This window comes from Python bivittatus, unplaced genomic scaffold (genome assembly GCF_059951505.1).
Source record: "Python bivittatus isolate LINGU-HERP-01145 unplaced genomic scaffold, Pbiv_v1 ctg000580_np1212, whole genome shotgun sequence".
Taxonomy (NCBI): Eukaryota; Metazoa; Chordata; class Lepidosauria; order Squamata; family Pythonidae; genus Python; species Python bivittatus.
Genome location: NW_028277087.1, coordinates 7,221,804 through 7,234,378, shown reverse-complemented (window position 1 = coordinate 7,234,378; position 12,575 = coordinate 7,221,804). Strand labels below are relative to the sequence as shown.

Here is a 12,575-nt window from a genome sequence, read left to right as displayed (position 1 = left end):
ACTACCTTCCAAGATGGCAGCATCTCCCATACTTACAGTTTTGGTCTGAGTCTTCTATCAGTATCCTCAGCTTCTGAACACAGAGCTGCAGAGACAGCATATATCATTAGCCTCTTGTGCAAGGCCAAGGACTTTCCTCCCTCTACACCTTAAGATCTTCTATTCTCTGGTAAATGTCAGCAGCTTTTGCTAATAGTGGAAGACCACTCCATAACAACCGCTGGTGGAGTAGCAAGAGCTCAGGGGGAAGAGTACACCTGCCCTAATCTCAGCATGAGAGTTCTACTTTTTCTACTGAGGGCTGCATTTCCTCAGGGAGCTGCATGATGGGGCTACAGAAAGAAGTGGATATGGCCATAATAGAAGCGGATGGAGAGAACCATTCCCTCTGACACCCTCAGCCTTCTTCCCGACACCCCTTTGTCTCAGTCACTCTCATTCTTTTTCTAATGCCATGTTCTGCCTTTAAAGCAGCACGAAAAGGAAATACAGTCAGGTCCAGAAATATTGGGACATTGACACAATTCTAACATCTTTGGCTCTATACACCACCACAATGGATTTGGAATGAAACAAACACAATGTGCCTTAACTGCAGACTGTCAGCTTTAATTTGAGGGTATGTACATCCAACTCAGGTGAACGGTGTAGGAATTACAACACTTTGCATATGTGCCTCCCACTTGTTAAGGGACCAAAAGTAATGGGACAGAATAATAATCATAAATCAAACTTTCCTTTTTTAATACTTGGTTGCAAATCCATTGCAGTCAATCACAGCCTAAAGCCTGGAACGCATAGACATCACCAGACGCTGGGTTTCATCCCTGGTGATGCTCTGCCAGGCCTCTACTGCAACTGTCTTCAGTTCCTGCCTGTTCTTGGGGCATTTTTCCTTCAGTTTTGTCTTCAGCAACTGAAATGCATGCTCAATGGGATTCAGGTCAGGTGATTGACTTGGCCATTGCATAACATTCCACTTCTGTCCCTTCAAAAACTCTTTGGTTGCTTTTGCAGTATGCTTTGGGTCATTGTCCGTCTGTACTGTGAAGCGCCGTCCAATGAGTTCTGCAGCATTTGGCTGAATGTGAGCAGATAATATTGCCTGAAACACTGCAGAATTCATCCTGCTTCTTTTGTCAGCAGTCACATCATCAATAAATACAAGAGAACCAGTTCCATTGGCAGCCATACATGCCCACGCCATGACACTACCACCACCATGCTTCACTGATGAGGTGGTATGCTTAGGATCATGAGCAGTTCCTTTCCTTCTCCATACTCTTCTCTTCCCATCACTCTGGTACAAGTTGATCTTGGTCTCATCTGTCCATAGGATGTTGTTCCAGAACTGTGAAGGCTTTTTAGATGTCGTTTGGCAAACTCTAATCTGGCCTTCCTGTTTTTGAGGCTCACCAATGGTTTACATCTTGTGGTGAACCCTCTGTATTCACTCTGGGGAAGTCTTCTTTTGATTGTTGACTTTGACACACATACACCTACCTCCTGGAGAGTGTTCTTGATCTGGCCAACTGTTGTGAAGGGTGTTTTCTTCACCAGGGAAAGGATTCTTCGGTCATCCACCACAGTTGTTTTCCGTTGTCTCCCGGGTCTTTTGGTGTTGCTGAGCTCACCGGTGCGTTCCTTCTTTTTGAGAATGTTCCAAACAGTTGTTTTGGCCACGCCTAATGTTCTTGCTATCTCTCTGATGGGTTTGTTTTGTTTCTTCAGCCTAATGATGGCTTGCTTCACTGATAGTGACAGCTCTTTGGATCTCATCTTGAGAGTTGACAGCAACAGATTCCAAATGCAAATAGCACACTTGAAATGAACTCTGGGCCTTTTATCTGCACATTGTAATTGGGGTACTGAGGGAATATCACACACCTGGCCATGGAACAGCTGAGAAGCCAACTGTCCCATTACGTTTGGTCCCTTAACAAGTGGGAGGCACATATGCAAACTGTTGTAATTCCTACACTGTTCACCTGAGTTGGATGTACATACCTTCAAATTAAAGCTGAGAGTCTGCAGTTCAGGCACATTGTGTTTGTTTCATTCCAAATCCATTGTGGTGGTGTATAGAGCCAAAGATGTTAGAATTGTGTCGATGTCCCAATATTTCTGGACCTGACTGTATATTTCCTGTCAATGATCTGAATTGATCTAATGCAGGGGAGGTTATTATTCCTGTCTGTCTGTCTGTCTGTCTGCCTGCCTGCCTGCCTGCCTGCCTGCCACACCCACCCACCCAATCAAATAGGACTCAGGGCAGCATACAGATAAAAACCAAAACATAATAATATTAAAATTAAAGCTACTGAAAACATCAGTGACACATACTGCACGCAAGGCAGCTACATGCAGTCTAAACCAACCCAAAAAGTTCAAGATGGATGTAACAACCTGGGGGAAAAGTCAGGTCTTAAGAGCTTTCTGAAAGGCAGGCAGGGGGATCATCAACATTGGGGGGAATGGGGGGCTGTTCCATAGGGCAGGCACAGTGTCAGAGAAGGCATGTCTCCTTGGTTCTGTCAGATGACATTGTTTAAATGACGGGACCTGGAGCATGCCCACTTGTCAGATCTTACTGGATGGGCAGAATTTTTAAATTAAGCTAAGGGCTATCTGAAATTTATGACACTAATGGATTAGGTTCCTGGCCTGCCTTTGCAAACTGGTATTATCACTAATTATGAAAAAAATAATGCTATCATTTAACAGCCAGTTGCCAGAATAACCCCCCCAATGACCTATGCATGATCACGTCCAAAGGTCTATGTGGTATAACCTCCAAATTCCACACAATATAAATCCCAACAACCATCAGTGAAGCATGAAAGGACCTGCATGCCTCCCTCCTTGACCCAAGCAAATTGGTACTTCGGATAGTTCTGGTGCACCCTAAATATGGACGTTTCATTCAACTATCACAGTCAATATTTACTGAGGGCTTACCCTGCTATGAGCATATGTCTAACCTTGAAATGGGCAACAGTGTTCCTATTTTGGCTCCTCCTCCCATTATTTAAAATTAGACTGCAGCCATACACAGAGAGTCCTCCTAATGATCCCTCAGTACTATGTTCTGAGTATGTTGTGTTGCTATATCCACAGGAAACTGATGACATCCATATATCCCACATATTGCTGAGCTTGCCCATCTGCTCCTGAATTCTTTGGTGTGTTCCCGGGATACCCACGTACAAAGCAGGAAGCATCTAGCCACCTGCACGGACTGCAACATGTCCTCTCTACGGAACATATCTACTCTAGGTGCATCATTAAGACATTGCAACATTCAAAGCCAACACAAAGTAAGAGATGGACACCAAAAGTGAAAGCCTGTACCTGGATGCTTGCACTGTGGTTGGGCATTCCCGAGGAAAGAGAGATTAACACTGTGAAAGAGTAAGGATGCACATGTTTAATTTGCAGCCTACTTTTCCTAGAAAAAGCTAACTCTCAAACACAGACATCAAAAAATTATCTATTCCTCTTTTCTGCTATTTAGAAAATGTATTATCCCTCAGTGACACTTCCCTTACCTGCTATCACTGTGTTCACACACTCGTAGAGGAGTGACATGGCCGAAGTGCTGAGGAAAAAGACAGCCAGGTTACTGCATTATGAGACACAGCCCCAGAAGAGGTTTCACCAGAAAGGTGCCCATATGGTTTCTAAATTTTAAAGAACTAAGATTTTTCTAAGGTGTGTAAAACTGAAAGAAAAAAAGGCCTTTGATTTTTGCACTTTTTAAGAATAACCTGGTTTCAAATGAAATATGAATTTTTTAAAAAAGAAGCTAGGGTACATTTTTAGTCTGTAATTAGATTCTTGAGATCCAATCAGCCAAATTTGAGCAAATCCACCCTGGGTACCCAAATACACTCATTCCTGCATCAGAGAGCCCTATTCATAGTCACTCATGACTTAGTCACCTCTTGTCTGGATTACTGTCATGTCTATGTGGGCTGTCCTTGAAATCCACTCGGAAGCTTCAGCTGGTTCAGAATGTGGCTCCACTAGCAGTCATGGGCATGCCACGATATACACCTCCATTACACAAGCTGCGCTGGTTACCAATAGTCTTCTGGGGGCAATTCAAGGTGCTAGTTATCACCTATAAAGCTTATTTGAGGGATTGTCCTTCTCCCATGGTGTCTGCCCACCTTGTAAGATCTGACAGAGTCGGCATGCTTTGGGTCACATCTATTAAGCAGTGCCATCTGATGAGACCCAGAAGGCATGCCCTCTTTGTTGTAGCACCTGCTCCTTGGAACAGCATCCCCCAGGGATCCAAACAGCTCCGATCCCGCTTTTTTTTAGATGAGCCTTAGACCTGGCTGTTCCCCCAGGCTAAGGTATGACATGGGTCCACTGTGGGTTGGTTTTGCTATTGTATCTGTTGTCGCTTCATTCTGACATCTTTTCCTTTTTATGGTTTTGATTGCTGTACTGACTTTTTATGTTTTTAATCTGTTATGTCACTCCAAGTCACTCTGAGTGGGCAGCCTACACATGTGATAGAAGAATAGATCAAATAAATCCAATTATGGAAAACCAAAGCAGAAAGGACATTTATTTGGTACTTCATTGTCTGAAAATTCTTCTGCATGTAACTTTCATTTCTTTTGCCAGAATGGAGGATTCAGAATAACTTTCTACTTTGATTTTCTATAAATCAAAGACAGAAAGGGTGGGATAATCAGAGTATACATACTGCCCACTTTGCTTCATTTCTTGGAAGCAGACTGCTTTTTAAAATATTGACAGAGTTGCCATGAATTCTACCCCCTTTAGAAAATTGAAATTGAAGTCATTAACTCTTAGTGAAAGAAAACAGGGTTAAATGGACACTTCTTTCTTCTGTCTAGTCTACTACCTTCAACAGGATAAAAATACATTCTGGAGTTAGTGTTGTCCAGGGAATTATCCTTAAAAATTGCACAATGATGCAAAGGAACTCCTTGGAAAGGTCAATCAGACCAATGTCAAAAAACTCAGGATACCAGTGACTAACCTTACCCAGAGGCACAAATATTTTTATTGAATTATTTACTACTGACATTAAAATATACAGAACTGATTAGCGCTATCTCCCCCAACCTCCAAATAAAAAAATCTACAAGAATTAGCTGACTTACCTATGGATTAGATTGGTCAGGGGTTCTATTAATTTCTTTCCTAGCCTGGGTTCCAAAGGGGTGAGAGCACCAAACTAAAGGAAAAGGAAAGGAAATTAAATTGCTAGCTGCCTCAGCCTATTCTGGTAATTCTGTAAAAGTGGTAAGACATACAGCAATAGTCAAGAACTTTAAAAAAAACTACAGCATCAGGCAAACTCCAGCTGTTAGCAAATGAATTGGCTCAGTGCTAAGCCTAATCTTAGCCATAAAATTATTTGCTTGGTTTTGGTTCAGTGTGATATGCAAACCCAGCTGTGCACTATGAATTTGTTAGCATATTAACATCCCTTCAACTATTATTTTTCTTTCTGTTTTAGTTCTGTTTTTATAGTTTTTAATGTTTTTAATAATTACTATGTAGGTTTTTATGTAATGATGAGAGAGAGAGAGAGAGAGAGAGAGAGAGAGAGAGAGAGAGAGAGAGAGAGAAATAAAGTTTCGCGTTGTGTGGGAATGACACCACTATGGGTCTTTCAAATCATGATAAAAATAAACCAACCAATGGTTCGGCAGGCTGGGTGAATCTATTTAGATTCACAATAGTTACACTAGTCACAATAATTACACTATTTCCACCATCGGCAGCTGGATTTCTCTCTATGCATTTGCTCAGAAAGACAGGAGAATTATATTGTAGTAATGTCTTGCCTGTTGGCTTTCCACTGATATCTGGCTGCATACTGCAGAAATGGAAGGCTGGATTACACAGATCTTTGATCTGATCAGCATACCTTTACCTTGGGGAGGCCAGGGAGATACCTGGTAGCCTAAAAATGTTTGCTAGGATTTAAGAACCAGCCTCTGACCTTAAATAGTGGCTGCAGAAAAACAAAGAAGAATTCAAGAATTCTGTTAGATTGTAAGAAAGGTCAGCCTAATCCATTATGTTCCCATAATGGTCAGAGAGATGCCTCTGAGAAGCCCACGACAAGGACATACAAGCAAAAACCCATTCAACCTCATTTCAAACCCATTATTGCTCAGTAACAATAATCAGAGAGATACCTATGTTCAAATACGGGGGTTCTATCTGGCTATTAATGATTAATAAACCAGCAATTGTTTTATTCTTCTTCCCCCAAAACGCCTAGCACCCTTTCAAAGCCACACTGTGTAGAAAACTTTATGAGGATTTTAGCCTTGAATTTAGTGTTCTGTTACATTAGGTTATATAGAGATGAGAAGGGGAAAATATTCTCTATATTAGAACTTTCTAAAGCTAAAGAACATTTTTTTAAAAAAGGTATTTTTGCCTTAATTATCTGCACATCTTTCAACTGCTTTTAGAAATTAGGCACCCCATGACTTCATAATTCTATCCCTCCAAAACATATACACACACTGTAGAAGGTATACAATTGCAGACATCTTCATTGTTGCTATTGCATAATAGCCAAAAATGCGACTCTAGAATATTCACACTGGCAGCATGAAGGTCAACATCAATCTTTTTAAAACCCTATATTTGGTTCTCCCAGGGGAAATATTCAGATATTCAACAGTAACTGTCAAAGAAGCCCTCCATCCATGATGAAACAGTCACATCTGTCACAGCATTTATACTTTTTATATTTTTATTACTGCATGCCACCTACAATCTAGTAAAGTGACAAACAAACTTTTATAAATAAAGATATTGTAGTAGGGAGTCTTTTAAGTGTGAGAGCTGTTACTTCTCTGAGTTTATAGCAAACTAATTTATTAGGGTATTCCCTGAAAACATTCGTAAGACTACAGAATGAAAGGTAAATTTCTTTTTCCTCCCTTATCAACATTTAGAAGAGTGACAGAAACTTAAGGGATACCTAAGGCTATGAGAAAGAACTACAGTGAAGAGGCCATACCTCAAAGGTAAAAAATATTTGTTGTGGGTGTATAAGGCCCTAGCATCTCCAGTTACAGGGATCTCAGGTACTAAGCTATAAGAGGTCTGTGAAAAGCTACTGCTAGTCAAAGTAGATTTGGGCTGTATGTGCTTCAAAAATTATTTGGAAGATATGCTTCCAAAAATGTAGGAGCATGCAACTCTCTAAAGCAGCTGTGTATTTTTTTCAGAATTCCATTCAAGGCTAATAAAAGATATAACTGCTTTAAAGAGGTGCTGCATTTGCATTCCTGCTTTTCCAAAACACTTCATCCTAATAATTTTTAAAATACACACAGCTCCAGAATAAATATTAGGCTCTAGGATTTGACCATCCTGTAAGGATCACCACTTGCTTGCTCCACACTTGTCCTCCTTGGCTAATTAAACCAGTCATTTTGTGATTGACTCCACAGTTCAGAGAGGGGATCACTGACTCCTTGAATGCGGGATCTGCCCCTTGCATACTAAGACCATTATTGAAAAAGCCCTCCCTTGACCCAGAAGAACTTTTTAATTATAGGCTGGCCTTAAATCTCTAAACCTTCTAGGGACTGATTATTTGCAGGATCACCCCTTCTACTATGAAATTACCCAGCAGGAGAAGTCTTGAACATTCGCTCATTGCCAGAAGTACGGGTATCAAATATGCAGAAAAAGTTTGGTGCTATGTACTCCCATGCTATGGAATGGGAGCATATTTAGTTTCTACTCTCTCAATATTTAGGGCAATGATGAAAACAGTGTCTTTACCAAATTACTCTTCTGCTTACTTTAATGACTGATTTTAATTTTAATTGCATTAATCTTGTTCTGTTTTGTATTTTGTATTTTTTATTGCTATAAGATTCTTTGAGTGTTGGCATAAACAGAGAGGTGGGTATAAATTCAACAATAAATAAAATAAATAAAATGAATAATATGTAAATCCACAATAATATTTTTAAGGTAGAGAAGACTCTGTTTAGTATCAAAGCATAGGTTCTTTTTCCTGTTTCAGCAATCATGCAGGTGCTAGGGAAAGTTCTTTCTATCTAAGACACCAGACAGCAGCTGCCAGCCACAACTCTGCTTTCCACAGTAGCTGTGATACCCTTCTAGACTCTGTTATTGTGAACATCATATACTGGTAGTCCTCCACTTGCAACCATTCATTTAACAACTATTCAAAGTTACGACTGCACTGAAAAAAAATGACTTATGACTGGTCCTCACACTTATGACCATCACAGCATCCCACAGTCATGTGATCAAAATTCAGGTGCTTGGCAACTGGCATGTATTTACGAAGGTTGCAGCATCCTGGAGTCACATGGTCATTATTTGTGACCTTCCCAGGGGGCTTCTGACAGGCAAAGTTAATGGGGAAAGTCAGATTTGCTTAACGACTGTGTGATTTGCTTAATGACCATGGGAAAAAAGGTTGTAAAATCAGGCGCATAACAACTGCATCACTTAGGGACGGAAGTTCCAATCCCAATTGGGGTCGTAAGTTGAGAACTACCTGTAGGATCAACAGGCTCAAGTCCATATAATATTGACTATGCAAACACAATACTGTTTAATTCATTATTTTATGTTTTTTTAAAACCATGATTGCCCTGTTTGGAAATAAAGATCAGAAACAGATGAAATTAAAAAAAAAAAAATCAGTAATGGAACCATTAGCAAGCAGAATCTTTTCTGCTCATTCTTGTTTGCAATCTCACATTTCTATCTGCCTGGCAGATTTCTACTAGCTCTTGCCTGAGAATCAAACATTCTCCTCTCAAGCCAGTTTTACAGTCTGCTGCCTATTTTTCCTATCAATTTGTGTCAGCTGCTACACCTCTGAAGTGACAGGGTTCTGTGTTTTTTCACACCATGTATACTGATAACAAAGATACCAGCTGCCAGGACCTGCTAATACTCACCAATTTTATAATTTTAATTAGGACCCAGTTGTTGGTGGATGATGTCATCAGTTTAAAAAAGAGTGGAGCAAGGGAAAGATAATTCTTTGGATTGCGTCTGGCTAGCTCACATATAACATTCACAGCAGCTGACTGAACACCTGGGGAAAAAACAGGGGGGGGAATGTCTCAGTAAATGGGGCTGTAGGGCTCATATACAGAGAACTACAGCAATACTTTCTTCCTCAGCTAATATGCAACAGAAACCATGCAAAACAACCTACAGGGATTTGAAGATAGAGAAGTCCACCCCATTCTTGCCCCACAAGAATGTTCAAATGGAATATGAAAGTGAGATTTCCAACTGTATTTGAAATAAAAGAGCACTCACAAGATATAGTTGAAACTTGAAAACCATCTCCTCATTCCCACCATGCTACTGTTTAAACTGGCAAAGTGTTTAGGCTCTTTACCCTAATACAGGGTTCCCAACCTTGGCAACTTTAAGACATGTGGACTTCAACTCCCAGAATCCGCTAGCCAGCATATGCTGGCTGGGGAATTCTGAGAGTCGGTCCACATGTTTTAAAGTTGCCAAGGTTGGGAAACCCTGCCCTAATACAAATGAGAAGGCTGAATGACTTGTTCACAGTCAGTAAAGAGAACTTCAAGGCTATTAGAAGGAATCCATGAGAAAGTCCTGCATTTAGATCCAACTGAATACCCCAGCCTCCCTGTAACCTTGACCTTCCAGATGCACTTAATTACAACTCTGAGCATTCCCTATATCTTGAGAGCACCAAGTTGAGAAAAAGGTGAGCTAGCTACTACATTGTAAGGACAGAGTGTAAAACAGGGAACATGGTAACTGGGAGATGGCAACACTGAGCTTCTGCCTAGAAAAAGCATGGAGTGAACAGTCCTAAGCTAGAAGGCAGAAAAGTAGCAGAAAAAAAATTCCCCTACTCCAATAACTGAAAGGAGCAACAAATATTGATTGGACAGAAAATGCATATCTATTGTCTTCCCACTTCCTAAAATTTAATTTAAAAAAACCTTATGCACATTCCCATATCACAACTTTCTACCTGCCATGACCTATTTGCTGCTGGGAGACAGGTGAGATGTGTTCTGATACTGTACTGGAACCTTTCACAGAAGTCAAATAAGGGAAATAGGGGCATAAGATGCAAAGCTGCTGTGGTATGTAGCAGCTGTGCTAATTGGCATATTTAATTTGGCTCCAGCAATGATCTTAATAAAGTACTTGTGGGGAGAAAGCTAAAATTTCTAGAGCCGAACCAGTTAATCTGCCCTACATTTTCTCTGGCACTTTACAATCACCCTGCACATATGCATAAATACATGGTGTTCAAAACTGTTTATTTTGGTCCTAGAATGTTATACCATCCCTAGGACTAAAATATGGAATCCAGCACACAAGAACTCTATTTATATCTATTCTCATGAATTTATTATTGCAAAAGATCTTATCCAGTTTTATTTAAATGTACACCTTCTTCCCAGGTCAAGAGTCCCAAACATCTTAGAATCTTCTGGATCACTAACCAGGATCTGGGTCTTCCAGTTTCTCCTTAAGGCGGGGGAATGCAGGTCGAAGGGATTCAGGGTATTTCAAGAACACTTTGTACATGATTAACACTGCCTTCTTCCTGATGTAAGGCTTTGTGTGAGACATCTGCAGAGAGAAAAAGCTTTTAGCACATATTTTCACAGCAATTACTCCAAGACTCCTTCATTTCATATTTCAGAAAATGTTCCTGGCACTAATGTTCAGAGAGGTTTCTTTCCTGTGGCAAGAAGGGAGAAAAGATCCATTTCAATGTGGTCATGATGTTATCAAGGGTTAAAATATACCTATTTGTTGTCTGCTAGATAGCCTGAAATGAGAAGTTTATCACACCTAAAAAACTGGGGACTTTCATAGCTTCTAATAATCTTTGAGGCTTCACAGCCTGGCAGGAACAGCTTCCTAATCAAGGGTTGCAGCATACTGAGCCTAGGAATCTAATAATGTACACATGCACCTCAGATATACCCAGGATAAGCAGCAAAGGGAAGGCCTCTCTGACCACAGCTTTTAGCAAACAGGCCTTTTGAAGGTTGCCTTTTGAGCGCTTAGTGAAAGGGAAAGAACACTATGCCACCTGTTAAAAGAACCAGTGACAACAGGTACTTTGCTCTGGCTTAGGGGCTAGCAATTTGCTACCCTAAGTATATATAAATACACTGATAATTTTAATACATCCAAATATAATATTTCTGCTCAGAAAGACATTTGAATAGACAAAAGTAATCTATTAGGAATAACTGTTGGTAACTAAAAAGATATCACACTTAAATGAAACTATCTTTAGTGGATTTTAAAGATAGTTTCATTTAAGAGTCCCCCATTGGGGGGAGATGGGCGGGGACAAGTTTAATAAATAAATAAATAGATAAATAAAATTTTAATCATTATTCAAAAATACCATTAATGGTCTTATTCATAAGACTTGATTAGCTTGAGAAGAAATTATTCAACTTGTATCATGTGAAACTAAAGTGGAATCTCATTAGTAATTGAATCATTAATCCTATGAAATCTTGAATCTTTCCCATTCCTTGATTTCATTATATTTATCTATATCAGGGTTTCCCAAACCATGAGGTGTACCTCCCTTGGGGAGGTTGCACACAGAGCCCAGGGGAGGTGTGAAGAACCTTTGCTTTATTTTTTATGTTGTTATAAAAAATAAAAGTTTCATTATATTGCCTTCATTGTTCATTTGTGTTCATTTTGGTGTTTGGAGTTTTAGGGGAGGTGTGTACATTAAGGGAGGTGTGATGGCACCTCCCATGATTAAAGGGAGGTGTGATGGCAAAAGGTTTAGGAACCCCTGCTCTACATGTTTAAAATTTGGATGATCAAAGAATGGGACAGAATTAGGCACCAGAAATTGGTTTTCTTATCTAGCCAATCTCAGCCAATCTCAAAAACGTTCAGCAGGTTTGGACCTGGTTAGTACAGGAGAAAAACAGGAAATCCAAGGGCTATGGTCTAGACTGGAAAGACTAAAAAAATTCCCAAAAGAAGAGAATAGCAATAATGGCTGTACTGTTGCCAAAAAAATTCCACAAACATGTTGTTATCTTCACTAGGAGTTAAATTCAATTCAGGGTGTCTTTGTTTTAAAGTAAGTTTTAAATACGGATTTGTGACTGTAAATGTTATTTTCTGTAGTGTTTCACTGTGTGTGACTGGACCACAAAATGCCCCTCCACTGCTCCTGTAGTCAGCAGCAGAGTAGCTCTTTTGCTCTAAAAATATTTCTTCCTCACTTGGAGCTTCAAAGAGATTTGCTCAGAGTAAACAATGACTAAACAAACAAAAACATGAGTTTACATGAGTAAACAAAAACTCTCTCCCACTACTCACCAGAGTCATGATGTCATTTGCCAAATCTCTAGCAAGATCAGGAGTCACAAAACAGGACAAACCTGTCAGTGCAACTCCAGTATCATACTGATTGGGGCTACTCAGGTCCTAGAACAATAAGGTAGAAAGGGGGGAGGGGGAGAGGGGACGGATGGATGGATGAGAAAAAAAAATAGAATCTTTAAATTTTT

General features: G+C 40.0%; 1 protein-coding gene across 4 annotated transcripts in view; it reads right to left on the bottom strand.

Annotated features, from left to right (window-relative positions):
* Positions 1 to 12,575, bottom strand: part of AP3D1 (adaptor related protein complex 3 subunit delta 1) — a 54,901-nt gene that overhangs the window by 23,781 nt on the left and 18,545 nt on the right. For all 4 annotated transcript variants that reach the window (XM_088149467.1, XM_088149468.1, XM_007433996.4 and 1 more), the window contains 7 exons: positions 12,385 to 12,492; positions 10,515 to 10,644; positions 8,967 to 9,106; positions 5,148 to 5,221; positions 3,549 to 3,598; positions 3,352 to 3,401; positions 37 to 85 (listed from right to left, as the gene is read on the bottom strand). In XM_088149467.1, the coding sequence (XP_088005593.1) occupies positions 37 to 85; positions 3,352 to 3,401; positions 3,549 to 3,598; positions 5,148 to 5,221; positions 8,967 to 9,106; positions 10,515 to 10,644; positions 12,385 to 12,492 (601 nt within the window). The remainder of the gene's footprint in view (positions 1 to 36; positions 86 to 3,351; positions 3,402 to 3,548; positions 3,599 to 5,147; positions 5,222 to 8,966; positions 9,107 to 10,514; positions 10,645 to 12,384; positions 12,493 to 12,575) is intronic.